The 27,131-nt window shown below is 46.8% G+C and overlaps 1 protein-coding gene across 2 annotated transcripts in view; it reads right to left on the bottom strand.

Annotated features, from left to right (window-relative positions):
• LOC120948484 (homeobox protein araucan-like) overlaps positions 1-27,131 on the bottom strand; it is a 104,568-nt gene that overhangs the window by 29,383 nt on the left and 48,054 nt on the right. For both annotated transcript variants that reach the window (XM_040364861.2, XM_040364862.2), the window contains exons 2-3: positions 23,964-24,398; positions 7,103-7,221 (exon numbers count right to left, since the gene is read on the bottom strand). In XM_040364861.2, the coding sequence (XP_040220795.2) occupies positions 7,103-7,221; positions 23,964-24,398 (554 nt within the window). The remainder of the gene's footprint in view (positions 1-7,102; positions 7,222-23,963; positions 24,399-27,131) is intronic.

Genomic DNA, 27,131 nt, shown 5'->3' with positions numbered 1-27,131 from the left:
ATACCAGGCGTGAGGTAAGAATGAATATTCCCTACATCAATATATTCAGCTAACGTGATCGTAGGCTCTCAACAAGACTGCTCCAAATCTTGAAAGCAAATGGTTCTAAAAGTATAGTAGAAAATCCCTACCTTTTTTCACATATTAAGATGTAACCAACAAACAGCAAGGGTGAGAGGTATGTACGCGTAAGAAGGTCGCACTGAATGCGGATACTGAACCTGTTGAAATTTAAGGTGTTCGGTTTGGGGTAAAACGGAGACCTACTCCACGATAGGTGCTCCCAAATTCCAGCCTGCCCGTGAGTCTCCCACGGAAATAGCTGGGAAATTCGATACGACGGCTTATGGTACAACTTTAACATACGTTCTTTAACGCACACGCGCGGGAAGGGAAGTATACCAAGGCCTCCCACTTTACCCACCATTTCAATGCACCTTATTCTTATTCTGCTCGGAAAATCTGTCCATGTGCCACTTGACAATGATGTTTCTTCGCTTTTCAATAGTCCCTACCTCCCCTCTCCACACCCGAAATCGATCCCCGATGATGGTCGTTAAAAGTGAAATCGAATGAAAACTGTTCACTGGCAACCGATTTTTCCTATGCGCCCGCTTTACCAACGGTACGGCACAGGGGGAATTGCTCGTGTGAAAATTCTACCACTTTCACACAAACACGTGCTCCTGGGGCTTCACTGTGCCAGTCCCACGAACGAATGGTAAAGTGCCGCTGGCCAGCAATAAAAGAAATGCGAAAAAAACTGTTTTCCGCGCATTCATCGGATGGAAAGTGTGAAAGCAGCTTCGCTTCATGGAAGAACGAGCGCACCCGAGCATAAGTGAAAGAACACAACCAACACACACAACAACAAAAAAAAAGACCGTGGAGCTTCTTGTGCCGGAGGAAAACCAGATTGAGGTTTCCCAGCACACACAGGCATCCTTTGTACCGGGACGGCGGCGAAGGATCACCGGTCCCGCAACTAAGGGGTGGCTGACAAATTTCCCAGTTTCGGTACAATCCTTCAAATTGGCGTTTTCATTCGGTTTTCCTACCCTGGTCGCCGAACGCTCGAAACACGATTTTTCATCGGTATTAAATCGAAAAAGGGACCCCTCCACCGATTGGATTGTGCGCCCAAAGTACCCGATCGATGGGCGGATGGAATGGATTCAGCGAGGAATGACGCTCCAAGAACGATAAATTTGCCAGTTGTAGGTGTGTTTGTGTGTGAGGGCGCGTGGGTCTGCCGAGGTTGTGCAAACGCTATCAGATTGATTCTTGGAACCGTTCCATTCCAACGCTGTGCCACAAGGATCTTGTGCTTCCGCTTTTGCCAAGGCGCGCAAAGGACGCCCGGCACCGATTCCGTTCGTGCTTGGCAAGGAGTCAATTTAGGGAGTCTGTTTTGATTGAGCACGTGAGTTATACCCATAAATATGATTTGCACTTGTTTAGCACGATGTTCATCTCCATTTGGTGGCCGATTCGATTCGCCGTCTACCATCTGGAGCCATATGCAGTCATTGAGCCTGGCGCTCGCTGGCGCTTCTCAAGTTGGATCGATTTAAAAAAAGCAAATCCTAAACATGGCCGAGCACAGACGAAGCGGACGTTGTCTAGGCCGTGAAGGAACGGGGAAGGGCGGTAAGAAAATAGACTTCGAAGTGTGATAAATCAGAACACAAGGCTCGGCTGGAGCTTGCCCTTGACGGTGCTGAAACGTAGCTACGTGAAGGTTTTTGTGCCTCTCTGGAGGGTTTCACATCGGATTCATTCTGTTTGCTTGCCCGTTTTTTTTGTGCGTTGAAATTCGGGAGAAGATAGGGAGGATTTATGCGATAAGTCTAATGCCAACAGCAAAAGCAAGAGTGGAAAGATCTATAGCCACTTAATTGCGGCACAATTATTCGGCCATTGATTGTTTGCTTGTGATGATTTCGGGGGTAGGACCTATAATTGGGTGCTCTTTACGGTTGGGCGCAATTGCCGTCGGAAGGGGTGGATAAACTTTTTGAGGCGGATGATTTATTGCATGCTGCTTCAGGAATGGCCAAGGGAGGTCCTCGTAAGCGCCTCGTATCCGCAATGAGTGTGCAACACCACAGATCTAGCCCGCAACAACAGTTCATTCACAAAAATGTGTCCTCATAGATCATTACACATAAAAGATGACAGACACAGCTTTAGCACTTTCGACAACGCTCCATCGCTTGCCACACGCCCGTTCAAACATCCCTAAAACCTAGTTCAACACTTCGGGTTACTCGGTTTACACGGAAAGTCAACAGGCGACTAATCACCATTGCTACCGTGCCAATCGTCCATGGGTCCATGGAGCTGGTCGCAATCGATACTAGATAAGTCAAACATCCTCAGCTTATGCATGTCAAACAAACATCACTCCCGTTCCGGAGGTTCCCTCCCGGCCACAATGGACATGATATTTTGGGATGACAAATTTTATCCAATCATCCCCGCACTCCTTCCCCTTCCTCTTTCACGTTCGGTTACAGCTTTACAGCTCACCGGGTTGGGTCACCACCGCATATTTATTGGCCACAAACCAACCTCCCTATCGCGTCACCATCATCATTGGCAACGCCTGCGACGCTGGCGGGTGGCGTATAAACGGTAGCTAACTTTTTCGGGAGCGCGCGAGTGACTGATACCAGCCCATCACGGAACGGCAATCGCATGTTAAGCAAGGAATTTGGTATGTCGATTGAACTGGCTTCTTCTCTTCCGGCGGGCACGCAAACAGGAGGGAAGCTCACGCAAATCGTGACCCACACGGGACGAACCAGCGAAGGTAATGAAGAAGAACGTAAAGCAAGGCACCGAAAACAGTGGTGCCGAACAAATTTGATCCATTTCTGCGGTGCATCAACTTCAGTAAAATCCACCTTAGATAGAAGGCCAAAAGTGATCCTTTTTTCTTGTTTTGCTTGGTGAATGCAAAATTTATGATGGCTGCTGTTTATGGTCAATATAACAATTTAATGCACACGGGAATGATGAAGAAGCGGTTTGTATCGGTTTAATTGATGGCAGTGGTGGTGGTGCGTACCGGCGGGGCCAGTCTGCTCCTTAGAAGCCAAAACCGGATCACGTATTTGGTGGGAGCATTTTTATCCATTAAAGCATTACGTCAAGCTTTCGGGGTCGTACCGGCATTGTTGGCGGAGTGGAGGTGAAGGGCGACGCAGTTAAGCTTGACGAGCCAACATGCACTTTCAGCTGCTTAAGTCGCTGTTTAATGGTCAGGCTGCACAGTTTTGTCATGTAGCACTTGATACGGCAATAAAAATTGCTACAGCACATCGTTTTGTTACCATCGGTACTTGTCCGACCAATTCATCGCTCATCGAACCTCAAAACGCTTCAAATCAATGTGTGACGCTGTTAAATGTATAATCTCTCCAAGAGGGTACTATTTCCTGTTTTGGTGATGCTCTCGACGCTTCCAAAACCTGCCAACCGTGTGCCCATTAATCAGCTCACGAGCGTAACTCTCCAAAGCATCATAATAATCAGCTACAACCGGCAATCTGCACGGTGTAAACAAGCTGCGACCGCCACACAATCGCCCAGCAAAACAGAAACGACTGCCCTTTTTCCCAGTTTACCCGCTTCCTTCCCGTCGGTGGCTTGGTCGTTCCACGCGAAATTATGTTGTACACACACGCACGCACGTACAGGTGCTATACGTTTCGGGACGCCGGCACGGATTGATCAAATCTTGCACTGCAGCGGTGCACTGAGCATTCCATGTTGCACTGTGAGTACGATGGGGATTGTGCCTGACTGCTTGCACTTCCGTGCCAATCCCTGAGTGTTTTCCCAATTGCAACATAATAGCTTCATATGTTATTCAAAATGATTCTCACCGGAATCGCCCTCGCAGCGTGCTCTCCAGCCCAACTGGCAATGGCACTTCCCGGCGAACCACGTACAGACATTCCCGACATCCGAGATCACCGGAACGCCCCTCTCCTGGCATAGCGAGAGGGCGTTGGATAGCAAAGATGCTGTCCTACTGATACTAGCGAGCTGGGCGATGGTGTGTAATTAAAAATTAAATGTGCATATGCAAGTTGCGTGCTATCTCTCCCTCTGCTCTCTCGCATCACATCAACACTTCAATCGCGTCCAGCAACGGACTGGCAGCGCAAAGTTTTGTGCAAATGTGTGCCCAAGCCGGGTGCGCCATCCACGTTCGGCAGGACAATAGACCGCCCAGGAAACGTAAGGGCACGGTGCGTTGCATAATTTTGCCGTGATTATGGATGTCGGATGGTGGCAGCAATGCTCCGCTCGGCAGCAATCCATCCGCAGCACATGGTAGACAGTGTAAAGTTCTTGCCAAAGTATAGTGCTGAAGCGACGAGAAATTATCACTTTCTAGCTAACGGACCCCAGTCGTTGGTCGCCAAGAGCGGGCATCCGATGTGTTAATATGCGTGCACGTGTGAGTGTGTGTGTAATGCATTTATATGGTAATAATCAAAACATGGGATATTTATGTTCACGCATTGCAATTTATAATAATCCCTGATTATAAGGCAACGATTCTTGCTGGCGATGGAGCTGGCTCGAAAGTAGAGCGGAGAACAGATTTAATGGTAGATCTTTTACCCCGAAGCGTTGCAGTTGCTGTCTACCAACTGACTTTACCTTTAGCCCGGTTTGTTTCTCATATTCATTTTCATTTTATTTGCGTTAATGTTTCGGCACTAATGAAGATTCAAGGCGAACCAGAAGCTGCAGAAGAAAACTTGATTTTAAACGATACAAATAAGTAATGTGAAAATAGAATTTATTACAACACGACGGTTGATGCACTTTGATACTGATAGATGCATGCACCATACACGATAGCATGAGCTGGGCACATTAAGCCGGGTCTACATGTCCGTAAGAAAAAAAGAAGAAAAACCCCACAAGAGCCCGTTACACATGTACTCCAACACGAATGCAATGAATATGGTTAACCTTGATCGGGGAAGAAAGCTTCCCCTTCTATTTCCAACTCATTTTCAGTTTATTGGAAATTTAATGAATGTTAACGTTTATTTTAACCGATGTCCTGTGCAAAGAGGCTTTTAATGTATGTGTTTTTTTTGTTTATACAGAAGTACTGAAGAGGCCAAATATTATCTTGCTGTGTGCGTGTGAGCTTGACTTACATGAACACATGTTTCAAGTCCATTATCGAAGACGTATCGCTTGTACGGGCTCTCTGCAAACAAGGGGTGCAAAACTGTCACGAAATTTAGACAGGTGCGAAAAGGCTGCATACCGTCCGCGCCGTACGCTCACCTTCACCTTTTTTTTGGCCTATGCAGCTGCGGCCTATGCAGCGAAACCGCACAATGGAATTTCCACATAACTGAAACAACGCGATAAAACGGACACCGTTGTCTTATACCTTCCTTTAAGGTCAGCGCTTCGAAGCTCTTGTCGCATCATCTGCAGCTCACTTGGGCCCATTTTTCTTATCAGCTGGTGTGCCACTTGGCGGGGCTGACGGGGCGGATGCTTTCAGTGTTTTCTCTGTTTACTTGTGGCGTAATATGCATTATTGCCATTACATTGGGACCTTTGAAATGCGCGTGCAGCACATAAATTCCATTCCAGCGCCCCGTTGCCTGGTTTCTCGATTATAATTAGTTATACCCGAAAGTGAGCCCCCACGCGTTCAGGCCCGTTCCCGGTCGTGGAGCGTTTATGCTAATTTGTACGCTGTAACGCAAGGAAGTGCGAAGTTGCGTTAAGGTGATCGAATGAGCGATTGTCGTGTACAAACGTCCAATCTTTGTTATCGTTTATATGCACCGATAGCCCCTGCGAACTCTCTTCTACCCTGCACTGCAACTTTCATTAACCGGAATACGTCTGTATATTATTATTTTTTTCGACTCATTTCCTACTTTTTTTGCCCACCAGATGTTTTGCATATACAATGCACACGACCCGGCTGAGGAGATCGCAAAACATTCCCATTTTGCGTGTCTGTGTTAGTGGTGGTACCGTAATGGGGTCTTTCTCACAACTCCCAACCCCATTGCAAATTATAGTAAACTCCAGAAAGAAAGCTAGTACATAAATTCTAACCCATCGATAAAGACCGCTTTATGGGTGCAACATAGTTTTAAGTCAGTGATCCAGCAAAGCCGTTTGATTATTGGCCACCCAAAAGGCGTCAATACGCAAAGGAATTACCTTTCGTCACGCCATGTTCCGGCGGTAGTTGCGATACCAGCGCTTGCAGCCAACGGTTTTTTTTTGTTACCAAACGGTGCCCGGTAATGGTGACCACAAATCTAAGCCACGAAACAACCACCCGAAGCATGCATGGAAACTCAATCTTTCGTTTCCACTACCAACGCCACCGCTTCCCGCGTTCACGCGATATCCTGCTCGGAAGTGAAACATGAGTTATGGCGCGCTGCTGGAATGTGTTCTTTTTCCACCTCAAACACACCAGGATACCGGGCCAGTGGGTAACGTATGCCGTTCCATACGGTAGCAGTCGGCAAGGGGAATCGACAAGACCAATGGACGAAAGAGAGAGAAAAAAATGTACATCCTTCCCTGACCCATTCAGTGAGGCCCCTTCGGTTGCACGAGTTCTTAGGGTGGAAAATTGCGGGAAAACTCCACCAAAACAAGTAGCGCTAATAATAATGAACCTCCCAAGCGAAAGTGCAGGAAGGAAGTAACTACTTTCCTTTTCCCGCTCGTTAGCAGGGGTAACTTGCGGGGATGATTCTAGTGGTGGCCAAATTGAATCACAATCCACCAAACCAATCCTCTTCGATAACCACTTTTTTGTTCTTCTTCTTCCTCTGCCGACCTCCGGAAAGGAAACATCGGACACAGAGGGAGACTCAACACTCGAGCACGCGTGAGCGTGCTGTCCTTCGACCGAATTTCCGCCGATAAATTATTTTCTCATTCACTCCCTCGTCGCGATTTCCCCCAATTTTTTTCTAGACGATGTGAACGTGGGAGTAAAAAGGCAATACTTTATCAGCACAAGCATTGGAGAGCATTTGTAGAAATGTGATTGTGCGTGTGTGTCAATTCGACTTACCCATAGGCAGCTAAGGTTGGATCGTACGGATAGTATCCGGTCGTTGGCTGCAGTCCGGCGGAAGTCCACGCCGTCATATCACTTGTTGGCCCACTGTCCTTCAGGGCGTACGGGTTGCTCTGCAAAGGTGAAAGAAAAGACAAGCAAACAGGATGATAAAACATATGCTCAAATTGTTGTTCAAGCGCTCGCAGCAACAGAACCTATGTTAAGACGAACGGAACTCTCGGCAACTCTCTGTTTTGGTTCGGAGGGGGAGGTTTGGTTCGGTAATGAAAGCATCACAGACACACAAAATTGTAAATTGAAAATACTGCCACATACGGCAAACGAACCATAGCTTCTTAAGTAGATGAGGCCAATGCGATGTGTTTCGTTCGTTCGTCCCACCGAGGGCAGATTGCGATCAAGCGGGCATTATTAGCACATAACCCGAGCGCTGCCGAGGGCGTGTTGATAGGTGATGGGCTTCCTGCCGCGTTCCACACATTCCACGCCGCTAGCCGCGTCCGCTCGAATTAGCCCGGACAAAACAAAACAATTAACACTTTTATGATTTTATTATTGTTTTGCAATGCAACGATTCCCCTCCCTTCTGGGGCTGGCACAGAACGGCGGGCGTCTCCCTTGCTACCCTCTCTGCGCTGCGAGTGCGAATGCAAGTGAGCGTGTCTCGTTTATGCTGCAAGTACGTTTATGGTGGTGATTTCATTTCCCTGCTGCTCCACCCGAAGGCCTTCCTCTACCCCCTCGTTCTCACACTCGTTCGCAGTTCCAATTCCGGATTGAGTGGCGCAGATAATAAGCAGCAGCACGAACCATAGAGAGCGGGAGAGTGTGCAGCGTCGCCAAAGAACAACGACACAAGGCATGCTTGTTTGTAGTTGCTCCCTTTTTGCACTCCGGTTTTTATGATTAACAAATATACTCATCTCATGGTGTTTATTTTTCCTCACCCACGGATCCGTTTCACCGTTAGCACCACTGAGCGGGGGATTGTGGGGAGGGGGGGGGGGGGGAGTTTTCCGATTGTTTATGGAGTGTATAATTTTTTTTTGTACCTGTATGCTTTCAGAAGCGATTATCTTTCGTCTTTCTGTTTTGTTACTGCACGTTGCACCACAGCAAGCGAAGGAAGGAAAACAAAACTCCCCCCGAAAAACTTGCTGCATTGTAGAATGAATTACAAAGATCGGGAATATTAACTTTACTCCCGCTTCTCTCTCTCTCTCTCTCTCTCTCTCTCTCTCTCTCTCTCTCTCTCACTTAACGCTAATTATCGAAACATAGCGATGGATCAGTGAAAACAATCCACAACAACTCATGGAAATTTTTTAGCGAAGGAATCCTTCCCGACGATGTACCACTCTGGAGCGTTAAACAATAAACCCAAACGTAACAGAACGAAGGAGGTAGGGGGAAAAAATAAATAAACTGTTAAAACACACATAAACTCGCTTACCCTGCAGACGAGGTGTATGCGTATGTGTGCAGACCCTCAGCATGTGTTAACTTTTTGACCGACTTCTGCTGGTTGAGGCTCTTTCCAACCCTTTCGGAGGGTTAAACAACCTGTTCCGCATGTTTTAATAGGCTCATAACAGATCCGTAAACTGGAGTTCTTAATTATTACATTTTATTTAAAACCAAATATGTTTTGTGCATAAAATTATAAACACTGTGGCGTTTATATCAGCGAGTCACTCGGCTGTATCGTGATCTTGTTGAATTGGATCGCTTGGAACCTAGTGCGTGGTTGTGTGACGTCTGTATGTGAAACACTTGTTTGCTGTGTTCATTTGTTTGAAATAAACTATTTTACACTTATAAAACGAGTGTTTCAATGCCATTCAACATATAAATAGCCCATTTCTATTGTAACATAATGTGTTCTTCGACAACAGCAAAAATCGTCCGAAGATGTTACTTACACCATTACTTTCTCCCACAGCAGTCAGCAGACAACTTGAACCTAACATCAAGCAGTACAAAACAGTTTACGATAATGAGCAAAACTATCGTATCGCATCGCGGAAACGATCAGTTACAACCAGGAGTTGAGACGAATCAAATGCACACAGGCGCATTGTTGTCGTTGCCGTTACTGTTGCTGCTGCTGCTGCTGCTGCTGCTGCTGCTGCTGCTGCTGCTGCTGCTGCTGCAGCTATTGCCGTTGTACATGGACGTACGACATTTTTTATGTTTCAATTAAAAGCCACCGAAATGCCATCAAGGTGATACGAAGGTATCCTTTTACAAGCTATAAAACCAACAATAAAAGGGTATTAAAAGAGAATGGCGTCACCACCCGGGAACCTCATCGCTCATCGGGGGCTCCTTTGTGCTCCGGCTATTTGTATCGAAGGGGCATGGTTGGCTGTCTTCCCCGGCACTGGTTCCCCCCGTTTTTATGCTCCGCTTTGCTCCAACCGTTCGCAATAGAAATAACGCCACTTGTTTCGTTGCATTGGCATTCCTTGCCCTGTTGTGGAAATGGCTTGGGCGTCTATTCTTGCTCGCACCCGAACCCAACTTTTCCACCCTGGCTCAATCGGCATAATATGCCACTCTTCATTTCACGCACGATCCCTCCCAGCCCAGCCCGACCCGGTACTTGCGCTGATGCGCTCACACATTTCGTCTGGCTTTGCGTCCGGGCAGGGAACACCGGCCGGTATGTTTATGGCCGATGGAGAAACTCGTTTGTTTACTTATGGGTGCACCTTCCCTGCCCGCAGATCGCTCGCGTCGAACGCACGGTTCATCAACGCGATATTGAGTTGTGCTGACGTTAGCCAATATATTTCTTGCGCACATTCGTACGCCCGGCCGTGCGAACAGACGGGCATTTTATTTCCTTTTTTTTGTATTATTTATCACACATTATTATGATTATTAGCAATACATTTATTTCTCTCACTCTCTTTCTCTGTCTCTGTCTCTCTCTTTCTCGTGGATAGAGAATGGCTTCCGCCGCAGCTCCTTTTGGTGCCGATGCTTTGACCAGACGAGCAGAAGAGCGAGCAAAAATACCGGTAGCTAAGAAGGCAATCCATTTATCAGTTCCAGCCTAACAAATGGACCATCTTCACGTGTTGCCATCTTCATGCGTCTTACGCACGGAGCTTGTTGGGAGGAAGCCGCGCGTAGCGCAGATAAACCGGGACTGATTTTGGAGCGGGAGCTCAAGAACTTCTCGGGAAGCTGTTTTAAGCCGCACGAATGAGAAGGACATATTTAACGTGTTTATGATAAGCGACATAGAGTGATCCCCTTTACGAGGAGATAGAGTAGCAGCCTAGGGAGCCTGCCAAGCGTCGCCCAGAAACACCTTGCATCTTGAATTCGTGTTCTTCCCCGTGCGGCACACGGTCCAGCCGTTTGGGTTCATAATTAATAAATTTATATCGCATCGGTGAACCAGCGGGAACGTTAATGCTGCCCGGGCGCTCGTTTGCACTAAGCAAACAAGAATCGTGTCGTCGGCTCAGACGTCGTGGCCCGAACAGGCAAACAACCAGTCGACCAGACACGGTCAAAAGTGGCATTCCGTCGATAAAAATTAAGTTATTAATTCCTGCGGAGTGTATTTCGCTGCGTACTGGTACTTTTCACCTTTCGCTTCCATGCCCCTCGGAACGCACCCCGTGTTCCCACGCTACTTTGCACCAGTTTTTAGGGCTGGCCGAGAAGGGCCCGCTCTGCGGGCTACCATTGAAGGGAGGCAGAACGCGTTTCGACGTTGATGGAAAAATTACTCTTTAACGCACATCGCACATCATATGCGCGACTGATGTGTTCCTTTTTTATGGGAATTGATGTGCGTGTGCATGCTCGTTTGTGCGTTCTTTCCTTCGCAGCTCGCCCGGGCCCGATCATGTTCAAAGCCACACTACTAAGTACGGCCGTTCGGTTATTCGGACCGTTTAACCCGTGGAGCAGGTGCTAATGAAAGGAAATCGCCATGTACGGTGTATCACGCCGCGCTACTCCAAGCGCCCGCACGAGCGTCTGCCCGCCCGATCTAGTTCCCGAGGCGCCTCTCGCTCATCGGACCGATACGTCGAACCCCTTTCTTTTCGCGCCTCACGGGGCACATCCTCGGCATAGAACAACTCTATATGCGATGGATCCGTTTTAGGATCCGAAGCTTCTATACGCAGCCCGGATCATAAATAATGTACAAGAGCGTCTTTACGAGCTTTGAGGGTACTTTTTTTTCTTTTACATTTGCCGTTTTCCCCTCGCTTGTGAGCTTGTTTATTTATTAAGGTCAAAATTTGGAATGCACTAGCCTTAATCTAATAAGCCAACATTTTGGGCCAGCTCATGGACAGACATTAACCGTCTCTCGGGCTAGACAAGTGTTAGCTAATGAAGATCAAACTTAAGCGATGATAATGCAGTCATCAAGAACATGCTATAAATGTGGCGATTAACATGACCGAACCTTTCTTATCACTACCGAAAACTGCTAGTGCAAACTTGTTATAAAATCTGCTGTGGCAAAAGATATTTCCTTTATGCAATTGGTGATGAACATTATAAAAGCAATCCTCCACAAAAAGATGACAAAGTAAAAAAGAAAGCATGACGAAGCGCTGAACGTGCTCAATGAGAATGCAAAAACTAAACCCAGACACCCATGGAATGGGTTTGAGGGCACAAGCAAAAAAAAGTTTCTGCATAAATCAGGCGATAAAAACGAAATTTTACAACCCCTTCCAGAGCTTAAATCCTTTTAATTTAACCACCATAATCCTGCTCTACATTCATTGAATTGCATATTTTAAGAAATTATACTCAACCCATCCCATCTGACCGAACCCGACTCTGACCGCTGGTGAAAGGTTCTGGCCGTGCAAGAGTTACCGGAATAGGAATGGATTAACACGGTCACGGGACGCATTGCCGGATTTTGAGCTCTGACACATAACGGCCTGCGGGTTTTTGAATGGTGTTTAAAATGGTTAAAAATGTCTGTTATGGTGATAAAATATTCCTTGTATTTGTTCGAGAAACCCCTGCCTAATCAGTTTTTAATGTGATTCAATCATTGTTTCTTCAATTGTTCTTCACTTCGTCAGATTGTTCAAAAATAAAATAGAGCTGTTTTAGCGAATTTATTAGCTTGCACATCACAAATCGCTTCAATACGCTCCGCTTCAACATCCGCTAATCGTCCGTAACGCTCAGGTGGATTGTTCAAAAGGCAGATAAAGATTATTAGCACACCAGTGCGACAAACGGTGCGTCCGGAAGCAAACGATCGGTCGAACCGTCCCAAGATGGTGGCAAGTGGTCCGCAAAATAAAGCAAAATAAAACTCCCTATCCAACAACAGCAACAAAAACCGGCCAAAGATACGGCAAACGGCTACCGAACACGCTTCGGATCGAAGGGGTCCGCAGGAGGTCGATGGAGACACTAAATAACGGTAGCCGCTAGCGCGGAATGGTATAGCGTGAAAAAAATGGTTCAACTTCAACTGCCGGCGGAAGTGCTGGTGCTGGTGGTGGGAATGAAAGGTAGAAACAAAATCACCTACCCTGAATTATGATGATAGTAACGGAATTTATGTTGTGTTAATGACAATATCAGAGTGACATTAAATATGCGGCAATGTATTAGGCACGGCTGTGACTCGAACACCAGCAGGAAGGTTTATTAGCTGTGTTGGAAACTCAACCACCCGTTTTCTCTCTTGTTTTTAGTGTCTTTTTTATTTCTAATATGTTTTTTTCTTTTTAACTAGTACACAGCATTTTCTACCACTCATACAGCGTCCCGGTGAGTCGATTTGTGCGCAACTAAAAAGAACGTGAAAGAAATATGTGATGTGCAAAAAAACAAATGTACACTACCACACTACGCAACAGTGCCCGACTGAGAAGCAATGAAACAGCTGAAGAGGATAGCAAAAAACACTCCACATTGACAACGAGTGTTGAAAAGATTAGTTTTACAACTTGATCAAAGACAGTGAACGGCGCTAGGTGGAGCTGTGTGGGGCTAATACATGCAGGGTGCAATGCAAGTTAATTGAACTTCACAACTGCGCCGCATATTGGCCTCACAGCAAATAATGCTGCCAATTTGAGTGCAGTGTGCAAAACTGGAAGCGATACAAACGCAGCAGAAAAAATAGTCCTCAAACCAACAGTTCGCCGTTCAAAAGGGAAAATTTGTCACTCATTTGCAGCTGCCACCGGGGGCAAGACTCGGGTGCGGCTCCCGAGTCTTTCACTGTTTGATTGATGACCGCTGCATCTGCATCTGAAGCCAGTCGGCAAGGCAGTCGGCAACTTCTTTTCGCTTTTGTTCGGACAGTTGTGCTGCCAAACTCCTGAGCGCATGCAAAAATTGTCACTCCGTACACTGGTACCGGCGGCCGTCTTGCAACCGATCGTGCCACTCTGCAGTTCATCTTATCGCTGCTTATCATAATTACATGTACGTGCAGGGAAGTGGAGCAAACGCACAAGCACAATATGCTGGGCGCTGGATGCAGCCGTCACTCTTCGTTGCCGCTGTAATGAAACAAACGATTACAACGGCCAACAAGCGACGAAACGACCAGCGCGCAAACTGGCTGGCGGTACATTATTTTGGGTAAAGCGTTTTGTTGACGGTTTCTGGATTTTCTTTGCGGGGTTCCAGACTTGTAATGAGTAGTTTAATGATAATTAGATTCACCCTTCGGTTTCGAAATTTTTTACAGTGGTTCCTTGCCGGCTTGATGTTAGATTTATGTTGTGTATGTTTTTACTTGCGAACAAACACTGATGAAAAATGCGATAGCTGGTGGTTAAAGTGAGGCGACTTGCTTCATACAAAGAGCAATGCAAATTCTACAAAAACAACTTCGTTTTGGGAATGTTTAAATTCTATTAAAGTAACGGTTTCAGTTTCATATATCTTTTTTTTGTATAGCGGTAATTATTTTCTCCTTCGTATAGTGATCATTAAAAAAAGATCGCTTCTTCCTGGTGCCACCAACGTTTGTGTCTTGTTAGCGATATTAAATTGTTTCACACGTCATTGGAGTAACCTATCGTGCACTAGCTTGATCGTACAATTTCCGATGACCTGCGTTACGGATCGTCACCATGCGCTGCTAACAAACGAAACAATGCCATTCCAATTTGTAGAGCTTGTCAAAATAAATAAAGCTAACACAGATCGTCCTACCACGACCGCAGCAACGTTCACGATCGTTCACGTGCTTTTATTTTCCGCTTCATTTCATGTTTATATTATTATTATTGTTCACGATCTCAAGATCGTTGCTGTGCAGCTTTAGTACGGTGGGGCGAAGATTGGTACGACGGTCAGCCGCACGACGGTACGCTCAATGAATGTTTAGTTGTCCCGGGTCCCCGCTGGTGAATTGGGAAAAGGTGGCAGTAAATTCAGACACACAAGTCAAAGTGGCAATTTATGGCCAACGGGCTTCACGCATCTCCCGGGCAGATAAATATAATATGAAAGCTGTAACAAAGCCAAGCTCTCCCCCACCGCCGCACAGCGCGACAATCGCCGCCACCGCGCTGGTTGGTGCCACCGAGATGGCTCTGAGCAGCAATTCGGTAAGGTACATCGTCGTGAAAAGGACAGCGTAAAAACTGAGCGGGCGAGTATGTGTCGTTCGGTGGGTGGAAGCAGTCGCTTGCCAGCAAACGGCAGCTCGAGCAGCGAATGCGAGCGACAGAAGCAAGAGCGCGAGACGTTGCGAATTGACCCTTTCCTTTATCGCCACTGGAAAATCGTCCGACACAAGAGCTCCCAAACCGTCAACGAGGTAATTTTTCTTCAAACGATTTTGTACGATTCCACTCCCAGTTGCGCTGTGTTGCGGTTCTTGCGTCCTGTGCGGCTTCGAACAGGAAATTGCTGCAAACGACGCGAGAATGAAACGTGCTGGGATGTGGTACCATTCACTTCTGGTGCACGTACCGAGTGTAAATCTCATCGAAACGAGTTGACCACTCCATTCATAAATATACTTCGACGCAGATTTAGATACCGCGAAATCGACAGCACACCGTACCTGGCAGCATCAACACCGTCTCAGCGGAACGTGAACGACGCTGTCGATAGCAAGCGATCGTGGTGTAAAGGTCTACAAAGAGTTTTCTTCTGGAAATCGGTAGTGAAACAGAACCAAAGTCCTGCAAGGCTCACAATTTGATGGGCTTTTTGGTAAAAATATTTATTATTTCTGCATTGAAACTGCTGAAACTGATTTTTTTTGTAAAGATTGAAAAACTAGCGCAATTCCACTGGCAATGACCCTTCTATTCCTACCATGGATTTGGATTGTTTGTTCAATAAAATATTTAAATTTAATTTCCACCTCCTTCTCACACCGCACACGGGCGGAATGTGATAATTCCACGCCAGCAAGAAGAATACTGCTCGTGAAAAATGGCTGCACACCATGCTGCACACACAATAATACGACACAAGCGACAACAAAAACGCGAATACCTGAACCAATGTGGCCGACTCCTGCTGCTTTCTATGGAGCTGTCAGGCAGGGAACGAAACGAATCCCAAACGAAACATCCCAAAACCCCGAAACTTGTCCTCGATCGCACTGCGTTGCAACGCTGCAACGACCAGCAACAAGAACGATCCATTCGATCTCGGCACACACACACACACACACGGTGGTGAAGATTACAAATACGATTTCTATACATTTTATATTGCTGGATTCACACAATCGGTGTGAACTATCTGAATTGGGGTGTTTCGCGATTCGCTGCCAGCGTACGCGACCGATTGGGGCAGAAGGGTCGCGACAGCATCCGCAAGCTGCCTGTCGGCGGCTACAGCACATTTTAGCATCCGATCGTGAGCGCGTGAACCACGGACCTAACAATGGGACCCACAACTGTCTAGGGTTAGGGACAGCCGGAGCCGGGCCAAGCATTCGCGAGACGAATTCCGGGAATTGTCGGCATGTCCCGCCAGCTCACCTTTTCCAACAGGATCGCTCGCAGTGCAGCGCGTTTGCGGGCGTCCAATTCGTTCCCAAAGGAATCGTCTCGGATGGCCCAACCCGGGAAGGGAAACTTAAGCGGTGCAGCGGTGAAGATTAATTTACATTCCCCAATTGTGGTACCCAGGACACAAATAACAACAACAAAAATGTCCCCTAAAGAAACGGTTGACACCCGCAGGAACGGTGGAGGTTGCGGAATTTGCAAGATAAAAGAACACTGGAATAGCTATACTTGGGCTCAGCAGAACATACGATCTGTTGCTGGGTGCAGTGAATTGTTATGCCTTTCCCAATGGAAGCTCATTATTAATCCTAATGACACATCGATGTAATGAGTTGGCATGGAATTTAAATCGTCTGATACAATACGCGGTAATTAGTTGTTTGCAATCGAGGTGGCTAATCTATTGATGCTATGTGACATTTACCTTCGATGGAAGAACTTTAAACTAAAGCTGTTGAACTGAAACTGTTGAAATATCCTGTGCGTATAATGGCAAACAATAGGATGTTACTACCATTTAAAAATTGGGCTCATTAAACATAAATCATTCTTGACTGACTTATTCATGCAATGGCTCTCACATTACGTAAAACAAATCTTAAATATACTCCTAATTACACGTTACAACATCAAAGCTGTTTTGCATACGCCCTCCGAAACGGCCATTGCCGATAAGTAAATTAGGCTATTGCAAAGATTAGCGACATTGCTTTAAGGAAGCAGACGGAAGACCTTTTGAACATGATTCGCTCCGTTGCCTTCAATTGAGATGCAAATTAAGATTAATTTTATGTGCTTCTATCTCAGCTCCCCCTTCTCCCCCTGCGGCTATTAGAAATCCGTTGGTTTGCAATGAGATTTTCGTTTACCGGATCAGACCCACGACCAATTCGGCTGTCTTTTGTGTATTTAGTGGATGATGTATTTATTTTTATCTTTCGAGCGTTTGATGGGCTCTCGTTGTTTTGCGTTTTCCCGCAAACGACATGAAAATTAATTGCCTTCTAGACCTCACGAAACATACCACCGCCAACCGGAGAGAGGAAAAACGAAAACGAACACTGAAGTACCGCGCGACAGCGATAAAACATTTTACTTTTAAGCTTCAGTTCACGTCCGGGCGCTTGTAGGTGGGCCGGGTCCGATGGTGACGACAGGGTCGATAAAAATGGATCGTGAAGATAGGGAAAGGTCTTTGCCTTTCCTTTGCACGTGCTGCACACTCACCCAGCACGAAGGGCGCAAGAGGGGAACTTGCTTTTAATTGGGCCTACCAGTTCTTTTCGTTCAATCTTTTGCCTCTTATTTTTTTGATTTTCGGTAGGACCTCTGCCACATCATTGCCACCTGTGTGGGTGGTTGGCCCGTTTGGTCGGCTCTGTGCTGGCCGTAACCGAAGACCACCAACCGGATGGACGAAGCGGACGGCCTCGCGGTATGCACGTGCCATGCAAAGGCCCAAAAACTCCTTCAAAAACAAAGCGGAAATAAAATCCCGGTGGCAACCGCCGAACAGAAAAGAAAGAGGTGGAAAAAAATACCACCGACAGCAGTAACCCAAAAATTCCCCTGGGTGGCCAACTCTTTCAGCGCGAACCTCGAAGTTGGAATATTAAAATTTCGAACCATCATTATTACACCTCGTTATGGGACCCGCTCTTCCTTCCCGGCACGCCGGTGTCGGTGAGCACAACACCATCAATAAAACTCCTTAATGATTCCCTTTTTTCCAAACCGGTGTACGACCCAGACCGTTCGAGTTTGAAAAAACAACAACAACGGCTTGCATCCCTTTCGATTAAACACCAAACACCCGAGGGTGGAGGCGAGGCTGTTAGAGTGGTGTTAGACGATCGATTTCGGTAAGATGTGCCGTCGACAAAACCACACAGACAGAGGACTGAGCACACAACACACAGCACTGTACACTACCTATCTATAAATACTCGATCACACCCGGGTCGAGTCGGCAGTGGCGATCGCAAAACCCCAAAAAGGTGATGACAGGTTGAGCTGGCTCAGAAGGCATAGAGCAAAGGAAGCGCGAAACGGTTCAGAATGGGATGAATGTAAATGAGTCGTTCGCATATCGAACGAAAGCCGATCGCGGTCTGCAAAAGAGCAGACGACCATACCGGAAAGCATGCGGTACGATGCACAAACACAGGAGGCACAGAAAAAGAATGAATCGGTGCAAAAAGAAAGCAAGAGACACGAGCAGAGAGCCTTCGCCACCCCGTCGAAGATTGGGCACGGGACGATCGGACACAGCAGGCACACGCGGATCGTAAGTAAATTTGAAATTAGATAAAATGAAACTGTCAATTAATTTTATTCTCAGCAAATAAATTTCATTCCAATGCTTCCTTCCCTTCCACCAATGGGGGGCCCTTTTTTGTGTGAGTGTATTGCATTGTTTGGTCTCGTCTCGCATTCGCGTGCCCTCGCAAAGCCTGGAAGACCTTCACAGTTGACCCCTTTTTGGTGTATCATCCCTTAGCGAAAGGCTTTTTCGGTGGTCCAGGTCGAATAATTAAGCAAAATTGTTTTCGGTGCTTGTTGCGCTGGGCCACACTCTTAATCTTGTGTGCTTGTGTCGCTTTTCTTCTTTATTTGTTGTTTTTTCGATTTTTGCTACTTTTCTTGCCAATGTTCAATGTCTTCTTTTTATTTTGCAAGTTACCTCTCTCTCACTCGCTGTTTCCTTTTTTCCCTCGCTCTTTCTTCGTTGTTCCATAGGTGTGTGCTTGCTGCTTCTTCCTATCTTCAACTGCTCTTATTTTAATTCCTTAATTTTCCTCTCATTAAAGCCATTTGCCTCGCGTATGAATGTGTGGCGCACCATCGTCTTGCTTCAAGCAACGTGGTACGTGCACAAATGGATATGGTAAATCGTAAAACCATGCAACAGCCCTGCACCTTCTCTCTCTCTCTCTCTCTCTCTCTCTCTCTCTCTCTCTCCATCTCTCTCTTTCTCGCTCTTTCTCTCTTTGTGCGTCGTTGGTGGGTGTTAAAATGGGTTTGCGCTTCAACCGCACCGATAACTGCGGTCGAATTGGTAGATTAGATCGCGAATCAATGGATTCCGCAACTTGCGAGGCTTGCGCAAAGTGGAATGTATTTTCACGCAGAGGGCTAGAGGAGAGCGCTCGTAAGAGTGTGCGCAATAAAAATTAAAATTAAATCACGCTCCATCGTACACCCTGCGCTAGTGGTCGTTCGTGATGCTAAGTGTTGGGTGATTATTTACTGGAAAACTGCTTTGATTTTTCGTTGTTGCTTGAAATGCTTAACTTTACCAGACTTTAACATCGGAATAAATATCCCTTTTGGTAAACACCATTACCCTCCGTCCCATGCATGATGGATCGTTAGTAGTGAAAGACGGCACGTAAATAAAATACCCTTGTCGAGAGTGATGTTTGTGTCAAATCGTATTTCATTCGCTATTTTATAAGCTTAGAATCGAACCAAGCACCTGGAATCGAATTGGAAGCGCATCAAAGGAAGCCTTCACCAGCGCCCGATCCCGGAACCAAGCGTTTCAAACTCTTTCGCATCGATTGATTTCCGCTGTTCGCTGTCAAGATATGTCAAGCACTCTTCAGGAGGCATCCTGGCACGGTGGAGTGCACTACCACTCCAACCACCGTTTCATATCGCGAGCGGTTCAACTGACGTACACGTTACCGTATGACGATCGCTGACGGGCGTCTGTAACGATAGCGTAGATAACGCTGCGTTTCAAGTTAAGCCGAAACGAACCCCCGAAAAAATAAAAAAATAAACGAACACACTGCTGTCACGAACAATATTGAATGGTTGCAATCGAGATCCAATCGAGCAGACGGCAAAAGGGGCAGAACTTTTTGTCGATAACCGATTGGAACCTAAAACATTCAAGATATACAGGTGCGGGGGGGGGGGGGAGCACCACGAGCATTTGGTAAATCAAAGTAAATGCAAACCGGGTCATAATTGATTGCTTTTTTCTGTAGCGCTTCCGGTGCCGTTGATACGTTGGCAACGGACACTGGAAGACCTAGACCATTATTTAACCGCCTTACCTTTCCTCTACGTTTGGCTTATTAGTAATACACAAGCAACATCATGCTGGAAATAGTACTTCTACGCACTTGTGCTAAGCTTGCTTGCTAGCTTATATCATTCATTACTGACACAATTTCCTCATGGAGCCATGTAGAACGGGGCACAACTATTTGTTGCAGTGAAGGACCTCCAATCGGCGGTGACACATTAGAACGCAAAAAGGTGTTTATCGTCACGGCGACATACGCAGAAGGGGGGATAGGAAATGGGTTCCACTTCAATCCAGGAAAAAAAGGCACGCTATCATGCCAACAACCGATAACAATCTTTGTTCAACGTTTCAGCACAAAACGATATTCGTGTTTCGGCATAATTATGAACGTCGATAATCAGTGCGTTCGTCTTGATGGCATTTCACTCGATGGGCAAAGGTGGAAGCCTGGCCACACACTCACGCGAAAGGAACTGTTTCCTGTCGTGTGTTTTTTAGCTCCAAATGAGGTTGACGCGGAGAAAGACCTCCAAAATAACTAACAGCACTCTTATCGAAGACTTTGCGTCAACACCGCTAAGTAGGTTCCTTTGTGGGTGATTTGATTCATCCCTCAACGTTTTGGAAAAGGGTGACATAATTAGTTAATAGCTTATCTGCTGACAAACGCGTCCCTTTTGTGTGGTATGCTACGCTACACTTTCACACAACCGTAGTGCTGTTGATTGTTGGTGTAAAAATCAATTCCAGGCCCAATTTCAAGCCATAGCCAACGATAAACCATCGAAACGCTTTTCTCCGGTGTCAGTAACCGACACCGTATGTCACGATTGGAATAATGATATCGAATGCACGCAGCAGGAGGACCCTTCCCCCAGGGGTGTTCCTTAAGCACCCTCGGCAAAATGTACGCACTTCTCGTACGTACTTGATGGTCACAATTATTTGCTTCATTTGTTGGGCCTTTCGTTCGAGCAAATGCTTTAGAAACGGCTGCACCTTCTAACATGAAACGGAGTGGTGGTGCAAGACAGCAACACACACATCTAAATTCGGCATTAAACTCATTAAACAGCGCCGTGTTGGAATGTCAGGAGACAAATTTGTTTCACCAACTGACACAAGTGCACCAAAAGTGGACAAAAAGGCCAACCTCTCTTCCCCCACAATGTTTTACAACCCTCCCCCCAAATAAGACATCGTAAGCTGTTTGGAAATCGCCTCAAAACTCTGCTAGGCTGTTGCGCTAATGCGATAATGGTTTGTTAAATCAGTTCAGTCTGACAGCATCGATTTGTGCGACTTTGTTGGGTTGCTTTCCCAGGCGAGAGACCCACGGTCACCGCCACGGTCAGTTTAAGCGATTCAAGTGATCGTTTTCTGTTCTTCACTTACGCGCGAAGCCTTCGCGCGCCCTTCTAATGCATCACGTTCTACGGATTGTTAATCCCGGGGCCCCGGGAAACTTTTCCCCCACTCGAGATCGAGCAACTTGAAACTCATGGTGGCTCGTGGAGGGTCCATGTGCTGCATTCCGAAGCATTCCAGCGATATTATTCGGTATGAAATTGAACACCAATAATCTACTTAGTTTGAAAAAGTTTTCCCGTTCGCCCCACGACCCAAGTCTTTCGCCCGCGTGCGGCCGAAAGGAATGTGTGAGAACGTGTCCTATCCGTAGATAATGTGGCAGCAAGTGGCAACACCATGCCAGACGGACGGCCGGAGGATAGAGCGGCTTACAACGTGTCTCCTTAGAGAAGGATTCAAGTGTGTCCAGCGACTGGACGAAGCAAAACCGTCATTAGTGTTTGGTGCGACTATCGTTCTTGCTTTCTAGACTGAACCCAGCATAACTACATACACACACACACACACACACACACATATTCGTGCAGCAGAACTCACGAACACGAACGTCTGACCGCCGGACACCGAGCGAAAGCCACGGCCATTTGGGTAATTTCGTATTTATAGCGAAAGGGGTTTAATTTACATCTTGTTATACATTTATTTTAAGTACACGGGGCCGGCAAACGACGACTGCACAGGCCAACCAAACCCACATTGGCGGGGCAGGAAGGCGATGGGTGGTCTTGGGGAGCACTACTATTATGCTTGTGCTTTACGTTTGCAGTTTACTCGGCGGCAAGACGCTAAGGACTGAGAACAAAACGGAGGTTAAAAAAAATGCACTCACGTCCCGCAGGACTCCCAAACACGGAGCTAGAGGAAAGGTTTTGCATTCCACAGATCCTGCCATGCGAACGATAACGAAACCCGGGGCCCGGGATAGCAGGTGACGAAATCGGAAGGGTAGGTGGCTGGCGAGACTAGCGGCTGCACATCCGTCTGCACCTCGGAACACTACCGATGCTAAGTGTTTGGTCAGTGTCTCGCCATTTCCCTCCAGTAGCCAAACGAACGATGCCGCATGCGCATTCACAAACATACACATACCACCGCATACAACCGCATGTAAGGTACAGCGTGAATTTGTGGAATCCTTTTACGAAGTGCAGTACAACATTTTGCAAATGCACTGCCACACTGCATCCGCATTACATGGGTAATCCTTTATACTAAGTCGGTGTTTCAAGCTTTTGCTTTGTAATTGTAGAACGTTCCAATTGCGTATAGTTATTTTATTAAACAGAGTGGAAATACACTTGGTTGTTAATGTCTTGTACAAGGTAATATTAAAGTTATTTTATTGTAGTTTCGACAGCATTTGCAATCTTTACAGGATGTAAAAATGTTTTTTTGGAATCATGCTTAAACAGTTTAACTTAAATTGTATGTTAAGGCAACCGAAGTGTTAATCCAATCGAATAAAGTGAATTTACTCATCACAAATTATATAAATAAAAACAAAATCTATTTAAAGGTTTCTTTAACGTTAGAGAGCAGTAAATCCTATTGGAGGTTTCAGTGTCCTAGATACGCTTTCTCGCCAAGAAGTTCCGAAACAATCTTTTGCAATAGCCTTGCGGATGTTTCACTTTCATTGTAGCGCTGTTGTGTTGTTTGCTCTGCTTTTTCTACTCTCCACCTCCACGTCATAAGAACTCAAAGGATAATCTGCGTCTGCCATAAACATGCAGTATTTTTGTTACATTTTCGCACTCACTTACTTCCACATTTCAGCATTATCTTTCCGCCATTCCTTCGCCCCGGCAGCGAGAATCCAATCGGGCCGGCAGCCCGCATTCTATTTGCCGACGGTTTTGTTGTACGAGAAAGAGCAAAAGAAGCGGGGTGGTCACGCGTTGGAGAATTTTTCAACCCAAAGGAGATACAACGACAACCGACCGTGGTGCGTACGCAACCAGAACGAAAGGACCCATGAAAAACCGGCAAATTATCGAGTGAGTGGTTTCGTGACGGGAATGCGAAATTCTGGCCTCATTAAGTGGCCCCAAGCTCGCTTGGGCGAACAATGTTGCCACAACCAGTCGCAGCAGTTGATGTGGCGTTGTTGGGTTAGGCTTTTTACAAAGATTTAGGAAAAGTTTCCGACTAAGAAATCGTTTTAAGAATTTTAAGTTTTGATAAGGCGGAAGCGAACCTTTTCGGGGTGATAGGCTTTCGAAGAGAGTTTTACATTTTGATTGGATTTTCAACATGAATCAAGGGAAAGAAATCCATTTTTTTCAATCTTTGCCAAGAAGATTAATATTGAAAGAGTTATATTATTATTTATCCGTCAAAATTATTGACTGAAAAGATTCTTCTGAAGCTGGAATATTAATTAAAAATCGCTATTGGCTTCATACTAAAATCATACACAAAAAAAAACACTTACCAGCGGGGAGTAGAAGGCGGAACTGTCCACACCGATGCTCGGATAGGGGTTCTGCTCCGTCGAAGGGTAAGGCGTCCCGTACACACCGACACTTCCGGTGGGAATGCGCGAGTACCCGGACAGCGCTAACCGGGCGGAGTCGTACTGACACGAGCAAACCGTCTGCCCGGACACGGGATCGGTCATGATCGGGCGGCCATTCTCACAGCAGGATGTCGTGGGTCCACCACCACCGCCGCCGCCGCCGCCTCCGCCACCACCACCGCCACCACCTAGGGAGGCATTGTTTTGCGAGGTTTGCGAGACGGCCCCGGGACTGAGGGCACCGGACGGAGCCCCCGTGGCCGAACCACCGGGACTGAGCGAGGGCGCGTTCGTGGCGGAGATCGGTGACTGGGAGCTTGCGGTTGTCGTCTGTCCTCCGCTAACGAGCAGCTGCAGGCGTGGAACGAGAAAGAAACAAACAAACACATTCATCAAACACTCAAAACCGCACTCGAGCCCAGTGAGCTTCCACCCTGCATGCTTGCGAAACCACGAACTTGGTTTACGGTTTAATTAAATTATTATGACCCTCGTTTTGACGTCCCACGTCTGCTGCGCACCATTGTTGCGTTGAAATCGCTCCAACCAATCGATCGATTGATCGATCGCGATGTAACCCCATGGTCCGACGATCGATCCATCATTTCGCACTCGCTCATCCGTAATAATCTTTCCACGGAGTGTTAATATGCCTTCAAATATTGTCCCTATTCTCAGCCACTTCGACACCCCGAAATTTGTGAGCGTCCAGAATGGCCGAAGACTAATAAGGTGGGAAACGAGAGGCAGTCGCTGTCAAACCGCTAAGGGAGCCGGGCGATGGCAGCCCGATAGGCAACCGCAACAGGCAGAGCAGCGCGACGGGAACAGATCTCCACCGTTCCGGTTTTTCGTTTTTCTTCCCATTCTTCGACGGGGAGCAAAATCACAAAAAAATACAAACAAATTCGGACCACGTCCAAGACACTCTGGCTCCGGGTGAAGATACTCCGCTTGATTGGGGCAAAAACAAATGAACTCAAACTGAAAAAAAACCAAACACACACACACACTAGTCTGACAACCACAAAAACGCGCAACAGGCTTAAATAAATAATGAATCTAATGGCCGGCCTTTCTCGTTGCGTTGCGGTTAAGGTTTGATCTGAAACAAAAGAGGCAACCCATCGGAATCGCTCCCTCGGAAAAGGGGGCGAATGGCGGGAGTGGAAAATCAAACAAACGATCCCAAAAGGTGGCGGAAAAGAAGAAAGCAAACCACTTCTTTCTGGGTCTTCCCACTGCCAACGTTTTGACACTTGTGCACACGTTCCCGGGGACGACGCTTCCCTAGCTGCTGGGTGGTTTTAATAAGTTAATGTGGATTCGGACGCGCACGAAAAGGGCGTGGAATCGGCACTGGGAACTTCGTACATCCCGTCCCGTGACCCCCGAAACCCACACTGGCAGGCCTAATTCATTATTTATCGTGCTATCGTACACGGCAGGCCGGCGGTTCCGACCAAAGGGAAGTCCCAACCAAACCAACCAGCCAAAAAAATAAAACAAAAAGCGGAAACCGGAATCGGACATAAAAAACAAACATATTAGCCAACCTGTGTGCGGGAATTAGATTAGCTTCGTTTGCTTATCCCCCCGGAACGAGCTAAAACTAAACTTCGAGGTGATAATAAACGATGCAACGGGAATGATAGTGTCGCGCGAAGGTCAAGATAAACGGGAGAGAAAAGGCTGCTTCCAACCGTACAGTGTGTGGGCGAGCAGGAATGTTCGGTGTGGTTTTGGGGCAGAATATGGAAATAATATCGAAGCCGTCGAAGTGGCAACGCCGAACCCATCAAAACACCGCGCCACAAGCAAGAACCTCAGGTCTTCTAAGCACCACCGAGGTCCGGGATGTGTCAACCAGGGGGTATGAAGGCGCAAAGCACAGCGACAGTTACTCTTCCTGCACAGAAACATCGGACCGACGAAGAGACACGGTTGAAGAAAACGAAAAAAAACTCCGCCTTGTGTCCCAAATGGCGTTCAATCGCGTCTCGAGGGAGTCTGGCATTGGGAGGACAACTAGGGAACCTGAGGATACGGAAAAAGAAGCAAAAAAAAAAACAAGAAGAAAAATAACCTGCCCTGTCTTCTTCTGTACTTGGTACGAGCACAATCTCTGGGCTCAACAATAATGACGGAGGCCACACAGTCATCCTCGAGACCCGGGCTTCAATGAAACGGGAAGGGGGGAGGAATAGAAGAAAAAAATCGTCCCATTTGAAGCGCCCGTTTAACCCGTTCACCGGCTTTGCCCATCACCGAAAGTGGCCGAAGACGTTTCAATGAAAGCGGCCGGCGAGGGTGCAGCGTGAGGGTGCTGAGGCGAGGGTAGAAACTCACGTCGAAAATAATCAAACGACGGGTCGCACCGTCGCACGTCGCGCTCTACAAACGTATCAAATTACTCGATGATAGAATGGCATAGTCAATTTGATTTTAATATTTGTCATATAATATGTTAATTTACAGTTAAACGCGAGTTAAAGGTTTTCTCCTTCTTTCGTTTGGTTCGTTGCGGTGCGTTGGTTTGTGTGTCTGTGTCCTGTCCTGTCCTCTTTGGGGGTACGGTTTCAATGCTCGCAAGTGTCGGCGAGTGTTTGTCGACTAGATTTTGGGGTGGTTGTTTTATGCGCTTTTCACAACCATTTCCATCTCCATCGCTTCTCTTTTGCCGCGATTCTGCCCGTTGTTCTCGGCACGATGCGTCAAATGTGACGGCTGCCATCAGAGTGCCTGTGAAATGGTTGTGCGAACAGCAAATGCAAAAATTACGCCCACAGCAAATGCGACTGATTCACTTGCTGAACGAGCTTTAGAACAAAGCGTCACAAAGCAACAACAACACACACACAGGTAGAAAAGAAGTCTGCGATAAAAATCAATATCCCCATCCCGACAACGAAAAGGTTTCGGAAATGTCGATCAGAAAATTTAATCTTATTTAAAATGACCAGACAAAATGAAGCGACAGGCATAAATCTTGCCTCCCAAAACACCGAATAAGCAAGTGCGTGCAACGGTCGGTGCGACAAAAATGGCCACCGGAGGCCGAGTCCGGGCTGGGTTGCGGATTTG

This window comes from Anopheles coluzzii, chromosome 2 (assembly GCF_943734685.1).
Source record: "Anopheles coluzzii chromosome 2, AcolN3, whole genome shotgun sequence".
NCBI lineage: Eukaryota > Metazoa > Arthropoda > Insecta > Diptera > Culicidae > Anopheles > Anopheles coluzzii.
This window is presented reverse-complemented; position numbering and strand designations above follow the sequence as displayed.